The following is a 20139-nucleotide window of genomic DNA, read 5'->3' as shown; positions in this document are numbered from 1 at the left end:
AAACTGGGTCAGTGTAGCTCTGAAGGTGGTCTCACCAAAACACTTGTGATTCATGTGCTTCATGTTATGACGCCATTTTCACCCCAAAGATAATGAAGACTTGTCTCCTCAATGCCAATAGCAACTTTGGAGGCATGTGACAGATCAGTGCACAGCACTGCACCACATTTAGTGAAGGGATACCAAAGATCATTAACAACATCGAGGAATTCCATTTCCGTGGCAGGAAGGCATGCTCTTTAGAAATCCAACAGGCTTGTGGTACCCTCCTGTTAGATTCTCGAGTCTTGTGAACGAGATTCACTTCTGAAAGACGTCTGAAATCACTGAACGTTCTAACTGTGATATGGTATCACTGACCTGAGGTCCTTCACTAAAAGGAAAGGAGATGGAACAGCCAATAGCCACAAGATAATTGCTATTACCAGTATTATAATTACAAGTAGTTGATGATAATGACAAGGATGCTAGTGATGAGGTGTCATACCTTGCGAGATCGGTGAGGATGAGAAGGTGAAGAAGAAGGAGATGCTGTGGTATCAGGCCGATGTCAGCAGGCTGGCTGTGGCTGCTGCTGCAGCAGCCCTGACCCGCTTGCTGGATGGAGGGTGGCCCAGGGACGCCAGAGCGGTTCTTTGGCCACAACAGTGGGGGGCGGCAGCAGTGGCCACCGTGGCTTCCTGTGTGGCGAGTAGTGGCGCTCAAACTGGCAAGACATGCCTCATCGCACCCTGGCACCTTCACAATGGCTTATTGTGAGAATTGGTTCAAATGGCTCTGAGCACTATGGGACTCAACTGCTGTGGTCATCAGTCCCCTAGAACTTAGAACTACTTAAACCTAACTAACCTAAGGACGTCACACACATCCATGCCCGAGGCAGGATTCGAACCTGCGACCGTAGCAGTCTCACGATTCCGGACTGCGCGCCTAGAACCGCGAGACCACCGCGGCCGGCTGTGAGAATTGTTTCCCTGACTCGGCCACTGTACAAGAAAGAGGGAATAACTAAATTAAGTACAACGTTCCATAAATCGCCTGGTGCTGCAAAGAAAGAAAGAAAGAATATTGGTTGTGTGTAAGTAGAATGAGTACATGTATATATAGGATATAAATCGTATAAGCTGCCAATAAAATCTGGGGTTAGTAGAACGCAAATAACTGATTTAAAATGTCTACTAAAATGCTTGTTTAGTTCTTATGGTTGTCCCAAAAAAAAAAAAAAAAAAAAAAAAAAAAAAAATTTCATCTCAGGACAATGTTTTTGGAAAAGTAGACATTACTGCTGCATGTATTGACATCACGTGAGTGTCGCAAACACATAGACCACAATGGCCTGTGTGGTTGAGTCACTGTAATATGCCAATTGTCAGCATTCATCGAGTTATCTGTGGAGACATTATTGCAACTCCGTTAAGGATATAGGGTACTTATAAATGGTGGAAAAATCGAATTTTTTATGACTTTATTAAATTCTATAGTCTTTCCCGATTACATTGAGATATACATTACAGGGTTTCAAATGAAAAGTGACCTATATACGCCAAATTTTAAAGTTGCGGTCACGTACGCCGCAACAACCCCTGTATTTCTGTTACAGAAACCAGTATTATTTCAAAAAGAACCAAGCACTTTCTGTTTCCAGCGATTATACAGGGTTATTACAAATGATTGAAGCGATTTCACAGCTCTACAATAACTTTATTATTTGAGATATTTTCACAATGCTTTGCAGACACATACAAAAACTCAAAAAGTTTTTTTAGGCATTCACAAATGTTCGATATGAGCCCCTTTAGTGATTCGGCAGACATCAAGCTGATAATCAAGTTCCTTCCACACTCGGCGCAACATGTCCCCATCAATGAGTTCGAAAGCATCGTTGAAGCGAGCTCGCAGTTCTGGCACGTTTCTTGGTAGAGGAGGTTTAAACACTGAATCTTTCACATAACCCCACAGAAAGAAATCGCATGGGGTTAAGTCGGGAGAGCGTGGAGGCCATGACATGAATTGCTGATCATGATATCCACCACGACCGATCCATCGGTTTTCCAATCTCCTGTTTAAGAAATGCCGAACATCATGATGGAAGTGCGGTGGAGCACCATCCTGTTGAAAGATGAAGTCCGTGCTGTCGGTCTCCAGTTGTGGCATGAGCCAATTTTCCAGCATGTCCAGATACACGTGTCCTGTAACGTTTTTTTCACAAAAGAAAAAGGGGCCGTAAACTTTAAACCATGAGATTGCACAAAACACGTTAACTTTTGGTGAATTGCGAATTTGCTGCACGAATGTGTGAGGATTCTCTACCGCCCAGATTCGCACATTGTGTCTGTTCACTTCACCATTAAGAAATAATGTTGCTTCATCACTGAAAAAAAGTTTCGCACTGAACGCATCCTCTTCCATGAGCTGTTGCAACCTCGCCGAAAATTCAAAGCGTTTGACTTTGTCATCGGGTGTCAGGGCTTGTAGCAATTGTAAACGGTAAGGCTTCTGCTTTAGCCTTTTCCGTAAGATTTTCCAAACCGTCGGCTGTGATACGTTTAGCTCCCTGCTTGCTTTATTCGTCGACTTCCGCGGGCTACGCGTGAAACTTGCCCGCACGCGTTCAACCGTTTCTTCGCTCACTGCAGGCCGACCCGTTGATTTCCCCTTACAGAGGCATCCAGAAGCTTTAAACTGCGCATTCCATCGCCGAATGGATTTATCAGTTGGTGGATCTTTGTTGAACTTCGTCCTGAAGTGTCGTTGCACTGTTATGATTGACTGATGTGAGTGCATTTCGAGCACGACATACGCTTTCTCGGCTCCTGTCGCCATTTTGTCTCTCTGCGCTCTCGAGCGCTCTGGCGGCAGAAACCTGAAGTGCGGCTTCAGCCGAACAAAACTTTATGAGTTTTTCTACATATCTGTAGTGTGTCGTGACCATATGTCAATGAATGGAGCTACAGTGAATTTATGAAATCGCTTCAATCATTTGTAATAGCCCTGTACATATGATGCATTGTATATACTGATAACAGTGCAGGATTTTTGTGTCTGTAAATGATTATCTTCACTAGTATTTACCTTTCTTTTGCTGAAGCAGTTTGTTCACGTCTTACTGAATGTTTTTTGCCCAAGTGCTACATATATTTGTGGAAGTACATATCCTTTAGTGTGCAATCAATATAAACTATGCCACGCATCAAGAATTTCAATAAAAGAAAATTCTGTGGTTACCAGTTCACAAACAAAGCAAGCCACACTTTTGAAAGTAACCTATGTATCAGTTCTTCAGGGAAGAAACTCCCATATGACACGCCACCTGGCGATTCAAATTTTTTGGTTAACAGTGACGCTGTTTGTAGTGGAATTGTTGTTGTTGATGTGGGCATCTTATCTTCTTTAATAAAGGAAGTGGCAAAATTTAAATAATGTGATAGTGCAGGCAGTCTGGAAATAAGTGAACAACAAAGTAGCAGGAAGGTTTTAGTGTCAAAATTAATTGTTCTGTGTAGATCCTGCAATAAATCTACCTCGAAAATGACTTCAAACATTGTGCATAATTCATATGATGTGAATTTGAAGTTAGTGTATGCAATGCGTGCAATAGGAAATGGAGAAAAGGCTGCTCAAACGTTTTGTGGTTTGATGGACCTTCTTCCTCCTCCCAGTAGGTTCAGTAAGTACATAAAAATACTTTTAGGTGTCTTGACGATTGTGTCTGAAGCACCTATGAAACGTGCAGTAGAAGAAACTGTATCCGCTACCGAGCGCCGCGGGTTTCGAATCCACACCAGACAGCATGGAACTCGAGGACCCTAGAGGTCTCTGCAGCAGTCGCGCCGTAAGCCCTGGCTGCGCGCGCTCCTGGCCCTGATTCTAACATGAGGGCGCCACTGCGGAGCACGTGGCCCCAGCTGCCAAGAGCGACATACCCTGTCGTGTATTTAGGTGTCTGCCTCTCACTCAGTGAGGGCCCCCCCCAAATTCTATCAGTCCCTCCAGATCCTTGAGCGTCATGCACTCCGCCTCGCCTTCCGTATCCGCCTCCCGTCCCCCACGTGGATCCTCTATGATCTCATTCCTTTCCCCCATCTCCTCCTATTCCTCGAACATATCCGCATCCTCTACACCTCCCGCCGTCTTGAACCCCCTCACCCCCTGGTTGCTCCTCTCCTCTCCCGTCCCCGACCCCTGCCACGTCTTCACCGTTGTGTCCCCCCTACCCTCCATCTCTACACCCTCCATCTCCTTTCCCAAGGTGGCTTCCGTCAACTCCCCCTCCCGGATGATGCCCTCTCTCCCTCCATTTATCCTTCCTATCAACTCTGATCCTCACTCCCCCTCCTTTCCTCCGTCCTTTCCCTGGGCTCCCTCTTCCTCCCCCCTTCCCTCCTGTGTTTTCTCCCCACCCATCCTCCCCCTAGGTCCCTTCTCCCCCCCCCCCCCCGAGTCCTTTTGCATTCCCCTCCTCTGCCTTCCCCACTCCCTGGCCCGTCTGCTCAGCACCCCTCACCCCTCTTATGGGTCCTCATTCTCCACTGGCTTCTTTCCCCCCTCCCACCCTTCCCTTTTCCTCTCCTTCCCCCCCCTTTTTTATTTCTCCGTCTTCTGTCCTGTTTCCCCCCCACCCGCTCTCGGCTGTGGTCTGTCATGTTTGTGCCCACTTTTTAGTGCCGTGTTTAAGTGAGTGTTCGGTGTTGTGCGTCTTTCCACAGTGATGCGAACAGAAATCATGCTGTCGCTGGGTGTGCATTTTATATTTTGCGAACAGAAACCAGACTGTCGCCGTGTTTTTTTTTAACTGTCTGTCTGCTATTTTTCTGCTTCTTGTATCGTCACCCCTGTGTTTTATGTTTTAAGTTCTAGAATTTTCTGCCGTTTTACCTTTAAGTCACCGATTTTCCCGCCAACTGTTGTTTTTTCTTATCTTCATCTTTTTAACGCAAATTCTGTAGGCTGAAGAGCGGCGTAGTAAGCTGCTGCCAGCCCGCCCCCTTCGGGGGGAATTGAAATTCAATAAAGAAAAAAAAAAAAAAAAAAAACTCAGTGAGGCAGTCTGGTATTTACGTTGAGTCAGTTGATAGCTCGCTTACAGACATCGTGTTTACGTTGTGTGTGCTTACTTCCCGTTTACGAGTGGACATTGTTTTGATTTCGTGAGGTTATCTCTTGTGACCCCGTTGCTTAATACTTTGGTGTACATCTTGGTGTCTTGCTCGGTTGTCTGTCGTCATGCTTGTCCTTCCATTCCTGTTCATCCGCCTTGTTTGTTCGGAGGCCGCTCCCGTTTGGTCCTGCCGCATTTTCATTAGCGGCAACCCTGCGACCATTACTGTCACGGTTACAACACTGTAAATATTGGTGGAACCAGGAACATTGCTGTTGCACTTGATGGGACATGGCAACGTCGTGGACATTGTTCCTTGAATGGTGTTATAAGTGCTACTTCTCTGGAGAATGGAAAAGTTGTTGATGTTGAGTGCTTATCTAAGTACTGCCACACCTGCCATTGTAACACTGAAGGACATATTGAACATCAGTGTTCTAAGAATTATGATGGTTACAGTGGAGGTATGAAGCTCTAAAAATATTTCAGAGGTCGGTGCCCATTTATAACGTTGGATATATGAAGTACGTAGGCGATGGAGACTCTAAAGCTTTCAATAAAATTAATGAGTTCAATGTTTAGGCTGATACCTTGGAAACAAAACTGGAGTGTTGTAAACATGTGCAAAAGAGGATGGGTGCTAGATTGAGGAAGCTACGAAGAGAAATGAAAGGAAAGTTGCTATCTGATGGAAAATCTGTGTCTGACCGAGGCAGATCGACAGAAACTGAAATAGACCTTCTTCAGAGTTATTATGGACTGGTCATTAGACGAACTGCACCTCTGAATGATGTTATAGCAATGAGCCACCTACTTTCATAAGTTGTCCACAGATGACAACCCTGTTCACGGATTTTGCCGTAAAGGAGCAGATTCTTGGTGTGGTAACCAAAAAGCAAAAGAAAGTAGTCAAATATACCATCATAAGTGTAGTAGTGTGCCAGTAGTGTAGTATTACGAAGAAAAAATATATGTTCTACTTACAGTACTGTTGCTGCGTCTTGGTATCCAACTGGTCAATTATCTGCTAGAGAAATACTGAAACAATTCAGTACTACTACGAAACTCTTAGTGATAAAAATTACAGTTACCAGTCTTAATCCTAGAAATCATCTACATTAGCAAAGAACATGCAATATATTATGTATATGATGAAATTTTAGAAAGAAATCAAGTACATTAAGAAGAGGAAGAAAAAAATATACTATTTACGATGCTGCTTCCCAGCATCCAGCCGGTTAGTTACCCTCTTACTACAAAGAGGAAGATGAGAATATATACTTAAGACGATATAACTGCTGCTCTTGCTGCCGCTGATGCATCTGACGCTGTTGTTACTGGCGCTGATGCATCTCAGCAGTATGTTCACCACCGATTCAATGGATTTACGCTGAAACAATAAGACGACATGTATTCAACACCGCGAAATCCTTAGTGAAAAAAAAGTTTGCAGATTTGGATTTGAATCTGTAGTTACCACGCAATTCTCCATAAACCTCTAATGGTCTCTGCCGTTTGCCACCATTGGTACTGCTACTGCTTGATGCCGCTGAATGCTTCATGTTATGTCAGGGATGAACCAAACTAACAATTAACACACACAAGTGAGAAAAGGACAATCGACATTACACAACGTCGGCGGATGAAGGCAGAATGAGACTGGGGAGTGGAGAGGGTAGGTTTTATGTACCTTCACTGATTCAGCATCAGACAACAGGTACACAGTATTCTGGAACACCTGCCTCATCAACAAAAATGTAGCTTGCATCCGCTGTTGCGGGCTGCGGAACTCTCTGGACGTCCAGTATGCATGGTGTAATTTCAATGGTGATCGAAGTCATAGTTATTCTCACACATGTAACAAACAAAATCTTTGTATGGCGTTCTAACAGGTCCTTTTCTTTCGTAACGAACTCATTTTTGCCAGCTGCATCAAATCAGTCTCAGAGTGTTCCTCCTCCAAACTGTGAAACATGTACAGTGCGTAGCAAGAGCAAATTAAAATGTGCTTAGATACTCGATACAGAACAGGTTTGTGACATGCAAACCTTTCTCTACTCATTAGCTTGGCCCTGAAAATTAACCCCAAATGCACATAACCAAGAATATTGCTCTCGCAATGATGTCTCAGTCGACAAATTTGTATGATCTGGGTGTTAGGTCTATGATAGTTATGCGTTTAGACATAAAACAACTGTCAAATGCACTAACACAAATTCCAACTTAGTGGCGAATATATAAGACATCACTGTGGTGGCTGGATTTACAGTTTTCAAAAATACGAAAGGGTTTCGTTGAAGTGTCTGAATCGAGAAAATAAAAGACGTGAAGGTATTTTTTATTGTGATTACTCCTTTCCATCCTCGACAAGCGTGTGATAACGACGATACGGCGGGAGAGTTTGGTCCCTGGGCAGTGCGAAATGATAACCAGCTGGTGTGAATTGGACATACCATAATTTTTTTCTAGCGTTATATGCCTATAAATCATAATAGGAAATGATATGCTGAAGCTACTATTGCTTATGTTCCAACACATGCAAAGAAAATGACTGTGTCCACTTGTAAGGGAGGTGTGGATTGACATGGAACATTGCGAATTTCAAGGCATTGATAGCCGTAAGAGTATGAGAGATTTTACTTGAAAATTACGTACAGTCATAAGGAGTTTATAGATATTGATATTTAATTGTAGGAAACTGATATTTCCAGAGCCACAGTTGTCAGGATGAGGTATTTCCGATATTTCGCTCATCGTCGAATGTCACCAGATTGGCGCTACAGTCGTAATAATTAATTATAATTCCTAGGACGACTATGTCTAGCTTGTGGGCGTGTGGCGCTGGCCTTACTGTGTCATCATCTGAGCAGGTGAATAGTGAACTAATACTCAGTATGCGCTGGGCAGGCTTCGCTATTGCCTCTGTTGCATGTAATCTCCATCACAAATTGATCGATTGAATATCGATCATTGACAAGTGTTTGCGCTAGACATATTGATAACATCCAAATCACTAGAACTCCAATCTCTGGGTACCCTCCATGGCAGCGTTGGTGCACTCTGGTGGACATCACATCCACGACTGTGGCTGCAGTCACGGCAGCAGTTTTTCCCAGCCTCTGAACATTGACATTGGCTGTGTATGAGGGGATGGATGCACAGCTTGTGGACATCTGGGATATGAATGGGCTATATGTATGTTTGTTTTCAGCGATCTGAGGTATCAATCTGTGAAAACTACTAGAATTGCAGTTTAGCACCTCTCAATACATTGCAGGGCACTCTGTATTGCAGTGGTAGTTGTTTTTACTATCCCATCAAGTGGTAGACCCTTTCTTCATCCACCTTTGTCCTGGTGTAGCTGAGAGAACAAACTTAGGAATCTTACGGGGCTTTATAAAATACACTTGGCAGACCCATAGTCGTCGGCAATTCACACGCCATGATAGTGTAAATTCATGCTGATATTTGAAATACCAACTATGATTTTATACAGCACCGCTTCCAATCGAGACATGAAATTATTGTTGCCAGTAGTGATACTGCAAGCACACTCATCAATCCAACATCTCCACAGATTTTAAATTTTCAGCTCCTTCCAATACACTGGACTTCCCATCAAACGATGTAACTGTGCCAGTATCCAGCAATAGGAGGCAAGGAAATAAAAAGAAATATAGGGAAGTTTGGAAATCATGTGGTTGCAGGATCGAATCCCACCAAATATAACAGTCTTAGTATCCACCGATAGGCTGCAAGGAGAAACTATCCCACACAAGGGAATCAATTTAATTAATTAGTCAGTCAGTCTGACAGAGTGAGGGAATATTTCCAAGACATCTTTCTCACCCCTGCCGGCCGCGGTGGCCGTGCGGTTCTAGGCGCTGCAGTCTGGAACCGCGGGACTGCTATGGTCGCAGGTTCGAATCCTGCCTCGGGCATGGATGTGTGTGATGTCCTTAGGTTAGTTAGGTTTAAGTAGTTCTAAGTTCTAGGGGACTGATGACCTAAGATGTTAAGTCCCATAGTGCTCAGAGCCATTTGAACCATTTTTTTCTCACCCCAACATTTTCAGAAGGCTGGGGATTTCCCACGTACCTGTTGCTTTGTTCAGGACAAGGGAAGGGACAGTGTGGCACCTGACAGACTCTACCTACTTCTTCTCAAATATCTTTGTTGCATAGCAGTGTAAGTGTGAGAACAAAGGGATGCACCAGCTACCAGTGTCAGGTCTGCATGACGGGTGTGGGGAGATGGTAGGGAGGAGGGGTGGAGAGGAGATCTTGGTCTGTGTTAGTTTGCACATATTGTTCCACACAAATAGGAAGTAACCGCTTGAGACAGAGAGAGAGAGGAACTGGGCCTGGTGTCAAATTTGAAAGAAAACCAACATCCTATATCATACATTCCTTGGGTGTGTTAAGTTTTGTACATGACCTGACGCCTCCCATCCAATGCTCAGGACTCAAGAGGTTGCCAGCGGCCCTGCACATGTGGTTAGTGCAGAGCAAGTGGGAAAACTAGATGTATGCCACTCTGAGTCATGCCAGCAAACCAACTCCCCTCAGTGTGCGACTTGCATGCAATGTGTGTTCTTTTTTTTACACAATCGGAAAAAGTGCCATCGTAAGCTGTACATGAGACATGCATAATTCTCAAACATTGTTTAAAGACCTCTGTTTTTGCCAGACATGTTTAGTGTGATCTGTATGGGTTAAGATCAAGTCTATCAATCAAAAGCGTGTCAGTATATTCAGAAAGGGGTGGGAAAACCAAGGGATCAAATCCCAATAGAGACAGTATTCTAACATATTCTAGCATATAGGATTTTGAGCTAACCATACAAGGAAAAACCCTTGATGTTGAAATATTGAATCCTGGCTAAGACACAAGTTGAAAATATGGTCACTATTTTTTATTTACTTAAATTTGCCATATTTCGTGACAGTACCTTTTCCGTTAGACGTTTGCAAGGCGATATTAGTCTTGGCTTCAGTTGTCTAAGTATGATTCCACAATGCATCTTTGTCGGCTGCAGAAAAGACGTGGTTCAACGTGTTTGCCTCCATTTTGGTGTTTCAAATACCATTTCTTCAAATGTAGTTTCTTTTTTATGGTTAATACAAAAAAATAGTAACATAATTCAAAATTATTTATGACGGCGACCTTCACATTGTTCTTCCGTCAACACACACCAAGAGTTAGCTTCCGACTGACTATAGTCAAAGACGACTCCAGCATCAAAGATATTTTACACAACACACAAGCTTCCACTTGTAATCAGTCTCTTTGCTATTCTTCGATACATTTACTAATAGTAATCAATACGCTTTCACTCTCAAAAACATAAGTAAATTAACATATAATAAGGCAAATTATAATAAATTCTGACAAAAAGTATAAAAAAAACATTTACAATTTGGTATCGACAAATACAGTAAAAAAAAATAACATCTCCCAGATCCATTACAATGTCATATTAGTGGACAAGCTATTTCCCACCAATTTTTTATCAATTTAATTAATTATTCAATTAATTTGATATCAGAAGTGAGGCAGGGTTTCCAAGAGGGGAGGGGACGGATGGGATCCTATCTCCTCTCACACCTACAGCTCAGCGAATTTTTTTCTCCAACTTTTTCTGGGAGGGTTGAGGTGAGAGGGGGCGATGAGTGAGACACTTTCTGGTGGTGGCATTTTGCACTATCTCAGTCGATTCCTGCACATTAAGATGTGTACACATGTGCCTTGTTGGAATCAACAAGACAACACCTCCAGTCTGCAACAGTGTAATTATGTAATTAGGACATGTAGTTACTGGACAGTGTAATATTTGCATCTTTCACACCAGCGGCTCTGCACAGGCTGAGCAATTATGCCAATTCTTTTCTGGATGGGAAGGGGAAAGGGAAGGGCTGGGGGATTTCCCAAGAGGGGAGGGGACAATTGATTGATCAACTGAATTAGTTAGTCAATTAATTTGATATCAAAAGTGTGCTTGTATTGGCGAGGCATAGGGGGAAGGTTGGGGATTTCCCAGAGAGGTAGGGGAGAAGGAGGAGGGGGATAGGTTTCTCAGAAGGAGTGATTATCCTCAGGGCATCATAAAGCAACCCCCAGGTGGTCATAAATCAATTAGCGTAACAGTAGGTTAATGGAAGAGGGAGGGGGACATAAATTAATCAAGTTCACCCCCGAATGTAAGCAATGTGCACTTAAAACCTGTGTTGCCCTACTATTCTCATATTGTGTCATAAATTTGCTTAACAGTGTACAGTGTAATGAAAACTGTTGCCTGACATCAGAAATCTGTAACAAATGAAATTCAGGTATAAGTAGGTAAACATATAGTCTTTTTTTTTTAATTTAGGCAAAGACATTCAAGCTAAATGCAATTTTAGGCTTGAGTACCAAGCCCAGAAATATTTTACTTCAGGACTAAGTGCAAAGAAGAGAAAAAAGAGATATTACGACAAATTGCTATTTCTTGTTTCACATGCCAAAGGAACTGAAACTTTTTTAAACTACAATACTCTGAGAAGTGAACCATAACAAAGTATCAGCAACTACTGAAAATTCACGGCTTCGCCGACTACTGCCATTAATAACGTGCAACGACTACAGTTAATAAGAAAAAGAAAACGGTTACATCTTTTCAAGACAAGACTTTAAAAGCTATACGAATTGAGATAGCAGAACATGATGAAGACAGAACACTTTGCCGGCCGGTGTGGCAGTGCGGTTCTAGGCGCGTCAGTCTGGAACCGCGTAACCGCTACGGTCGCAGGTTCGAATCCTGCCTCGGGCATGGATGTGTGTGATGTCCTTATGTTAGTTAGGTTTAAGTAGTTCTAAGTTCCAGGGGACTGATGACCACAGATCTAGAGTCCCATAGTGCTCAGAGCCATTTGAACCATTTGAACAGAACACTTTGTCTCTTCTTGACGAAACTACTCAAAAAGTTGGATGAGTACACTAAACTGTCAGCAAAAATTTAAATGTTAAATATAATTCGTACATTTTGAAATAGATCGCACAGCTGTCCCTGTTCATTGTTTCGTAAAACAAACACGTAGCATATTTCAGTCAGACACAGACAGCGCATCGGCAACACTCAAAATGTCCATTTATGCACAGACCATGTGCTAATCTTCTTCAGTTAATCATGTAATTCACTTAAAAAGAACTACGACCTTAATGAATTATCCGCCTCCTAGATAAGCTACACAGTTCTAGACCACATTCAGCACAAAGCTATTTTGCCACTTCCGACCCTGTTGCTAGCCCGCCTCCATCGGGTACCGACACATGAAGTTCAATAACGGTTTAAAACCGATCGAATATACTCTCACCTGACCAGTTATATGATATGTCTCAAGATAACTACTAAATTCACTATCCATGCTATAATGAAAAAAATAATTAATAAATAACGACTGATTTTAGAATTTTTTTATTGACTTAACGTACTTACCTCGGCGTCACAGCTAATCATTGCACAGGTGACATCGCCAGTCGCATGTTGGTACCATGAAATAAAATCAAGGCCCCATGAACTGTTATTCGAAGCCCAATATTCGTTTGAAATGCCCACCAAATTTTGCACCTAAGTGCTACAGACGTGCTACAGGCGCGAAATTTAACAAACAGGAAGAAGATGCTGTGATATGCAAATGATTAGTTTTTCAGAGCATTCACGCAAGGTTGGCGCCGGTGGTGACACCTACAACGTGCTGACATGAGGAAAGTTTCCAACCGATTTCTCATACACAAACAGCAGTTGACTGGCGTTGCCTGGTGAAACGTTGTCGTGATGCCTCGTGTAAGGTGGAGAAATGCGTACCATCACGTTTCCGACTATGATAAAGGTCGGATTGTAGCCTATCGCGACTGCGGTTTATCGTATCGCGACATTGCTGCTCGCGTTGGTCGAGATCCAGTGACCGTTGGCAGAATATGGAATCGGTGGGTTCAGGAGGGTAATACGGAACGCCGTGCTGGATCCCAATGGACTCACTCATATCACTAGCAGTCGAGATGACAGTCATCTTATCCGGGTCGTGCAGCCACGTATCGATCCCCGAGTCAACAGATGGGGACGTTTGCAAGAAAACAACCATCTGCCCGAACAGTTCGACGTTTGCAGCAGCATTGACTATCAGCTCGGAGTCCATGGCTGCGGTTACCCTTGACGCTGCATCACAGACAGGAGCGCCTGCGATAGTGTACTCAACGACGAACCTGGGTGCACGAATGGCAAAACGTCATTTCTTCGGATGAATCCAGGTTCTGTTTACAGCATCATGAGGTGGCATCCGTGTCTGGCGACATCGCGGTGAACGAACATTGGAAGCGTGTATTCGTCATCCCCATACTGGCGTATCACCTGGCGTGGTGGTATGGGGTGCCATTGGTTACACGTCTCGGTCACCTCTTGTTCGCATTCACGGCACTTTGAACAGTGGACGTTACATCTCAGATGTGTTACGACCCGTGGCTCTACCCTTCATTCGATCCCTGCGAAACCCTACATTTCAGCAGGATAATGCACGACCGTATGTTGCAGGTCCTGTACGGGCCTTTCTGGATACAGAAAATGTTCGACTGCTGCCCTGGCCAGCACATTCTTCAGATCTCTCACCAATTGAAAACGTCTGATCAATAGTGGCCGAGCAACTGGCTCGTCACTATACGCCAGTCACTACTCTTGATGAACTGTGGTATCGTGTTGAAGCTGCATGGGCAGCTGTACCTGTACACGCCATCCAAGCTCTGTTTGACTCAATGCCCAGGCGTATCAAGGCCGTTATTACGACCAGAGGCGGTTGTTCTGGGTACTGATTTCACAGGATCTATGCACCCAAATTGTGTGAAAATGTAATCACATGTCAGTTCTAGTATATTTGTCCAATGCATATCCGTTTATCATCTGCATTTCTTCTTGGTGTAGCAATTTTAATGGCCAGTAGTGTAGTTTCAGGACACAGAACCTTGTCAACGAATGAAGAACATGGAACTAAAGAGTCTGCCGTTTCCGGAATGACGATAAAACCAGATGGAAGAAGATTGCCTACTGGTTTAGTGTTGTCACAAGCCTGGCTTTCTCCGGATATGTCTACTGCGACTGGCTTTTACCCGTGACTTCGTCTGCACATAAAAGACGCCGGCGCGGGCGGCGGCTCACTAAGCTTTGCCGTCCTGACTGCACATTTGATTGCAGCAAACGACAATGTCCTATGGTGTGAACAACACATGCTTTTATGCGGTAACTTTGATTCTACCCGGCGTGTCAAAACGAAAGCTGTATCACATTTTAAGTTAGACTTGCAAAAATACAATTGAAAACCGCATCCAATTCTGTGCATTAGTTTTTGTATGGTGCGAATACAGACATACACACATACGAGGGTCACTCCAAAAGAAAGGCACTCTATTTTTTTTAAATCCATCTTTTATTCTATATGTTTTACAGTTTGTAGATACATCCTTTAGGAACAATATTTTCATTTCTCCGCATAATTTCCATCCCTCTCAACTCCCTTACGCTATCTTGGAACCAGCGCCTGTATACCCGCACGGTAAAATATTGTCCAACCTGTTGGAGCCACTGCTTGGCAGCGTGCACAAGGGAGTCATCATCTTCAAACCTTGTTCCACGAAAAGAGTCTTACAGTTTCCCAAAGAGATGATAGTCACATGGAGCTAGGTCAGGACTGTAAGGCGGGTGTTTCAGTGTTGTCCATCCGAGTTTTGTGATCGCTTCCATGGTTTTTTGACTGACATGTGGCTGTGCATTGTAGTGCAACAGCAAAACGTGCTGCTTTTGCCGATGCGGTCGAACACGACTCAGTCGAGCTTGAACTTTCTTCAGTGTTGTCACATATGCATCAGAATTTATGGTGGTTCCACTTGGCATGATGTCCACAAGCAGGAGTCCTTCGGAATCGAAAAGCACTGTAGCCATAACTTTTCAAGCAGAAGGTGTGGTTTTGAATTTTTTTTTTCTTTGTTGAATTTGCATGATGCCACTCCATTCATTGCCTCTTCGCCCCTGGTGAAAAATGATGGAGCCATGTTTCATCACCTGTCACAATTCTTCCAAGAAATTCATCTCCACCGTTATTGTACTGTTCCAAAAGTTCGCTGCATACCTTTTTTCCTGTTTCTTTGTAAGCCACTGTCAACATCCTGGGAACCCACCTGGCACAAACCTTTTTTAACGCCAACACTTTCGGTATTCTGCAAACACTTCCTTCCCCTGTTCCAAGGCGTGACAATTCGTTCACTGTGATGTGTCTGTCAGCAGTCACCAATTCCTTAACTCTCTGCACATTGTCTGGAGTGGGTGCAGTACGAGGCCTGCCGCTGCGAGGACAATGCTCAATATTGCCGTGCCCGCTTTCATCACGTAACCTGCTTGTCCACTGACTAACTGTACTGCGATCGACAATCGACAGCAGCATCTCCATACACCTTTTTCAACCTCTTGTGGATGTTTCCCACTGTCTCGTTTTCATAACACAGGAATTCTATGACAACACGTTGCTTTTGACGAACGTCAAGTATAGCAGCCATCTTGAAGACATGCTGTGACGGTGCCACTCACGGGAACAGGTTGAACTAAGTTTGAAAACAAGCGGGAATGATGTATCTACACACTGTAATACTTTCACACATGCAGAATGAAAACTGTATTTTTACAAAAGCAGTGGGCATTTCTTTTGGCGTGTCCCTCGTAAATTCTAAAAATCATTTTTTTCGCTTCGATGGCTCTTATAAAAAAACACCCTCATATTCAGTTTTCTGAAATATTTCCTTCGTACAGACGTCTTCAAGTCAATTTTTTACATGTGTAAATTCACAATACAGTGGAAACCATTGAGCGTATCTTTCAAAGAGTACCGGCTCATATGCAGAAAAGCTATGTCCAATATTGAATGATTTTCACTGCCAATGCCTTGAGTAGCTGGGTGGACGTTACCCCAGATCACTATCCTTTGAAAAATTGTTAGAGGTGCCGTCAAGGGAACACTTCCTCTGAATTGTAAAGCTGACAATACTAATGTGAAGTACAGATTTAAGAGCTACACCATTCTTCAGCGCTACAGATTCGTAAATTGAAAATTATTACCCTGTTATTAAAATTATTGTTTAGCCAATTAGCTGTAATCGTGCTTCACGCCTTACCATAAGAGGGTACAGTGTGAGGAGGGGAGGGGGGGGGGAGGTACTGCAACGTGCTAATGCTAAAAATGTACATTTCAGATGGTCAAAGCTGCGTACTACCAAAATTATTGCTCAAATTTTGTCGCAAAATCGATTGCAAGGTTGTTATTTCATCGCTGTTCTGTTTTTCTCTTTGAAATATGACTTCAGGTCGATGACGTTCCATCATGGTATTAAAAACTCTCAAGTACATATCAGTAGTAATTCTGCGAACTAAATAAATGTCTACTGTATTCGAAATCATCCAAATAAAAACTACCGTGTTTTATGATGATATCAAACACAAATAGCTGATTCCTACATAGTTACATCCCGAGAACCAACATACTTTTTTATTGTTGAAACTTCCATACTTTTTTATTGTTGAAACTTCGGGGTATATATGAACAAACAAGGACCTTACCTTATGCTGCATTGGTTCCCTCTTTTAAGTCAGCGACTTTGGAATCACTACATAAAATCGATGTCACCCACTTAATAATCTTCTACTTTGTAAAAGAAGTTACGATTCGCCTCCAAGTACCGATTGTTAGATGTCTGTGCCTCTCGGGACTTGGTTCGACTGCCCATTTTGAATCGCTGTTGCCAACGTCAACACTCCCGCGATTTTACATCTATAATTGTTGTGATGTGTGGCATTGTTTGCATGCAAGGGGGTTTGTTGCATGAACTAAATGTCACTAACAAGGGAACCTCCCCATCGCACCTCCCTCAGATTTAGTTATAAGTTGGCACAGTGGATAGGCCTTGAAAAACTGAACACAGATCAATTTAGAAAACAGGAAGAAGTTGTGTCGAACTATGAAAAAAATTAGTAAAATATACAAACTGAGTAGTTTATGCGCAAGATAAGTAACATCAAGTACAATTAGAGCCCAGGAGCGCCGTAGTCTCGTGGTTAGCGTGAGCAGCGAGTTCCATGGTTCAAGTCTCACCTCAACTGAAAATTTTACTTTCTTTATTTTCGCAAAGTTATGATCTGTCCGTTCGTTCATTGACCTATCTGTTCACTGTAATAAGTATAGTGTATGTGTTTTGCGACCGCACCGCAAAACCGTGCGATTAGTAGACGAAAGGACGTGCCTCTCCAATGGGAACCGAAAACATTTGATCGCAAGGTCATAGGTCATAGGTCAACCGTTTCCTCCACAGGAAAACACATCTGACATATTCTATACGACACTGGTGACGGCATGTGCGTCACATGACAGGAATATGTTGTCGACCCACCTAACTTGTACACTTAGCGAATGGGTAAAAAGATTCTTCTACCTTGCCCGATTTAGGTTTTCTTGTGGATGTGATAATCACTCCCAAAAAAGTGATGAAAACATAAGAGTTTGTCACATAAACTGAAAATAAAAGATTAAACTTTTCACTCGATGGAAGACTTGAACCTAGGACCTCTCATTCCGTAGCTGCTCTCGCTAACCACGGGACCAAGGCGCTCCTTGACTCCCAGTGTCCTTTATGTTGCCTATCTTCTCATGGACTACTCAGTTTGTATATTTTACTAATTTTTTTCATAGTTCCACACAACTTCTTCCTGTTTTGTCGATTGATCTGTGTTCAGTTTTTCAAGGCCTATCCACTGTGCCAACTTATAACTAAATCTGAGGGGGGTGCGATGGGGAGGTTCCCTTGTAAGAACCTATTGCTAGCAATCGAGGTTAACTCCGACGCACCAAATACCCTGTTCTTCATCCTGACGCCAGAAACATTATTAAGTTGGCAGAATGGTGAGATAATTCACCTTTTTCACTATCCTACTTACAATGAATAAATGCTATACATGAAATAACTGTAAAAAAAAAAAACCTCTAACTTGAAAAGAATTTTCGCTTCCAGCCTCCCCCCCCCCCCCCCCCCCTCCTCGACACCACAACCTATCGCACGGAGCCTGTAGCATAGCATTTGCTAACTCCTGCCACGTGGTTAATTCGGCGCTGGGGACGAGGGACTCTTCTGTCAGGGTTACCATACCCTATCGAGGAAAAGATAGGGAAGGAATTACCAAGGACAGTAGGAGACTCAGAGATTACATGGAAAATTATTTCGTTAATAGACAGAGATAATGAAGTGCTCACTGGAAGATTCAGAGTCCCAATAACTTAACTTCCAGATTTCGAATCGTCTTGGCTGTACGGTGGTGGTGTTGCAGTTGAATATGCCGTATACGATGACCCTGAGGTGGACGTTCCTGAAACTGGGACGAAGTCAGACATGTCCAGGATTTGCCACAGCACTTCAGAATATTTCCGTTATTTTCAGTCTTTTGTGAAAGGTTTCTTGTTGTGGTATCTGGTCCATTGTAGAAAGGAAATTGCAAGAAAGCTTTGTTTCCAAATTTATACCTATCCAATTGTCCTTTTTGAAATGCCAATATTTCCATAATGATGTCTATTATATTCTTGGATACCGAGGATAGTTAGTGCCCTGGCTACATCTGGAAATTTTGTCTCCCTCTCCTGTCGCCGTTCGCTTTTTGGCTGAAGACAATGTTGTGGGCTTATCAAGTTTTGAACGTGCTGACGTATAGCCCTCTGATACGTCTCCTGTTTCATTTCCTAAATAGCTTCTTTGTCTGGTTGAGGAATATTGGACAATGTATTTTCACGTCTCTGACATATGGACTTAAGAAAGACAGCTGCTTCAAGTACAAGTACTTTTTCATCTTCTCTGCAGTCACTCCATTCTCTTCTCGTCTCTCTCCCTCTCTCTCTCTCTTTTTACGAGGCTGCGTGTACGTACATCGTTACGTAGAAGTAAATCAGGTACTCATGTTACTTCGCTTTGTATGACTGATCTTGTTTCTCACTGCCTTTTTTTGCTGCCGAACGCGTACTGTGTGAGGAAGGAATTGTGATCATGATAAATAAAACACCATGATACTTTGGTTTTTCTTCATGTTTTAAAAGATAGGCCGCTTCCGTGAAAACTAGTAAGATTTTCAGCAAAATCGACCAACAGAGTTTTAATTAAAATTAGATTGTCATCTCTTCAAATTTTATATACGCTTCTGTCTTTTTAAAAGCGAATCTTTTATCTTATGCAAATGGAACTCTAATTTTGAAATTAGTTTACTTGATGAAATAGAGCATATTTTGGTTCAATTGATTTTCCCATATTTAAGAAACATAGCCTATTTCTTTACTATCATAAAAATATTTTAAAAATTGCGTCATAATGACCTAAGGTGACTACTTACGTTAGTTCATTACAGGAGATAGCACAAGGGCTAAAAACGAAATCCGCATTTCAAAAAATAAACATATGTTTAAAAACATGCAGTTTTAAAAAATAGAATATGTATTTTTATTTTCAGTTTTTAATATGTACTATCATCAAAAATTTCTTGATGTCTGGTACACAAAAGAGAGGATGTATACAAAATGGAGAGTCAGTTTTTGTACAGTTGTTACATATGTACTTTATCGGTGACAACTCATCACATGCCAGATTGGATGCACAACTTTGCAGATTTCGTTTCAATTACTTGTAGCTGTAATCCTTCGACTCGACTTCATAAATGGCTGAGTACTTCTCAATTTTATATATAAATTTCTCCGTATCAAAATAATTACACCGAGCGAGGTGGCGCAGTGGTTAGAGACTGGACTCGCATTCCGGAGGACGACAGTTTCCCTAAATCTCTCCAGGCAAATGCCGGGATGGTTCCTTTCAAAGGGCACGGCCGATTTCCTTCCCCGTCCTTCCCTAATCCGATGAGACCGATGACCTCGCTGTCTGGTCTCCTTCCCCAAAACAACCCAACAACAACCCCAAATAATTACGTACAGTAAGTAACAATTTGA

The 20139-nt window shown here is 42.7% G+C and overlaps 1 protein-coding gene across 1 annotated transcript in view; it reads left to right on the top strand.

Moving 5' to 3' along the window:
- Positions 1-11650, top strand: part of LOC126204149 (dynein regulatory complex subunit 5) — a 139626-nt gene extending 127976 nt beyond the window's left edge. The window contains exon 11 of the mRNA XM_049938558.1: positions 11469-11650. Coding sequence (XP_049794515.1) covers positions 11469-11650 — 182 coding nt within the window. The remainder of the gene's footprint in view (positions 1-11468) is intronic.
- Positions 11651-20139: the final 8489 nt, after the last annotated feature.

The sequence above is a fragment of the Schistocerca nitens genome, chromosome 9 (assembly GCF_023898315.1).
Source record: "Schistocerca nitens isolate TAMUIC-IGC-003100 chromosome 9, iqSchNite1.1, whole genome shotgun sequence".
NCBI lineage: Eukaryota > Metazoa > Arthropoda > Insecta > Orthoptera > Acrididae > Schistocerca > Schistocerca nitens.
The sequence above is the reverse complement of the archived record's forward strand: the minus strand, read 5'-3'. Positions and strand labels throughout refer to the sequence as shown.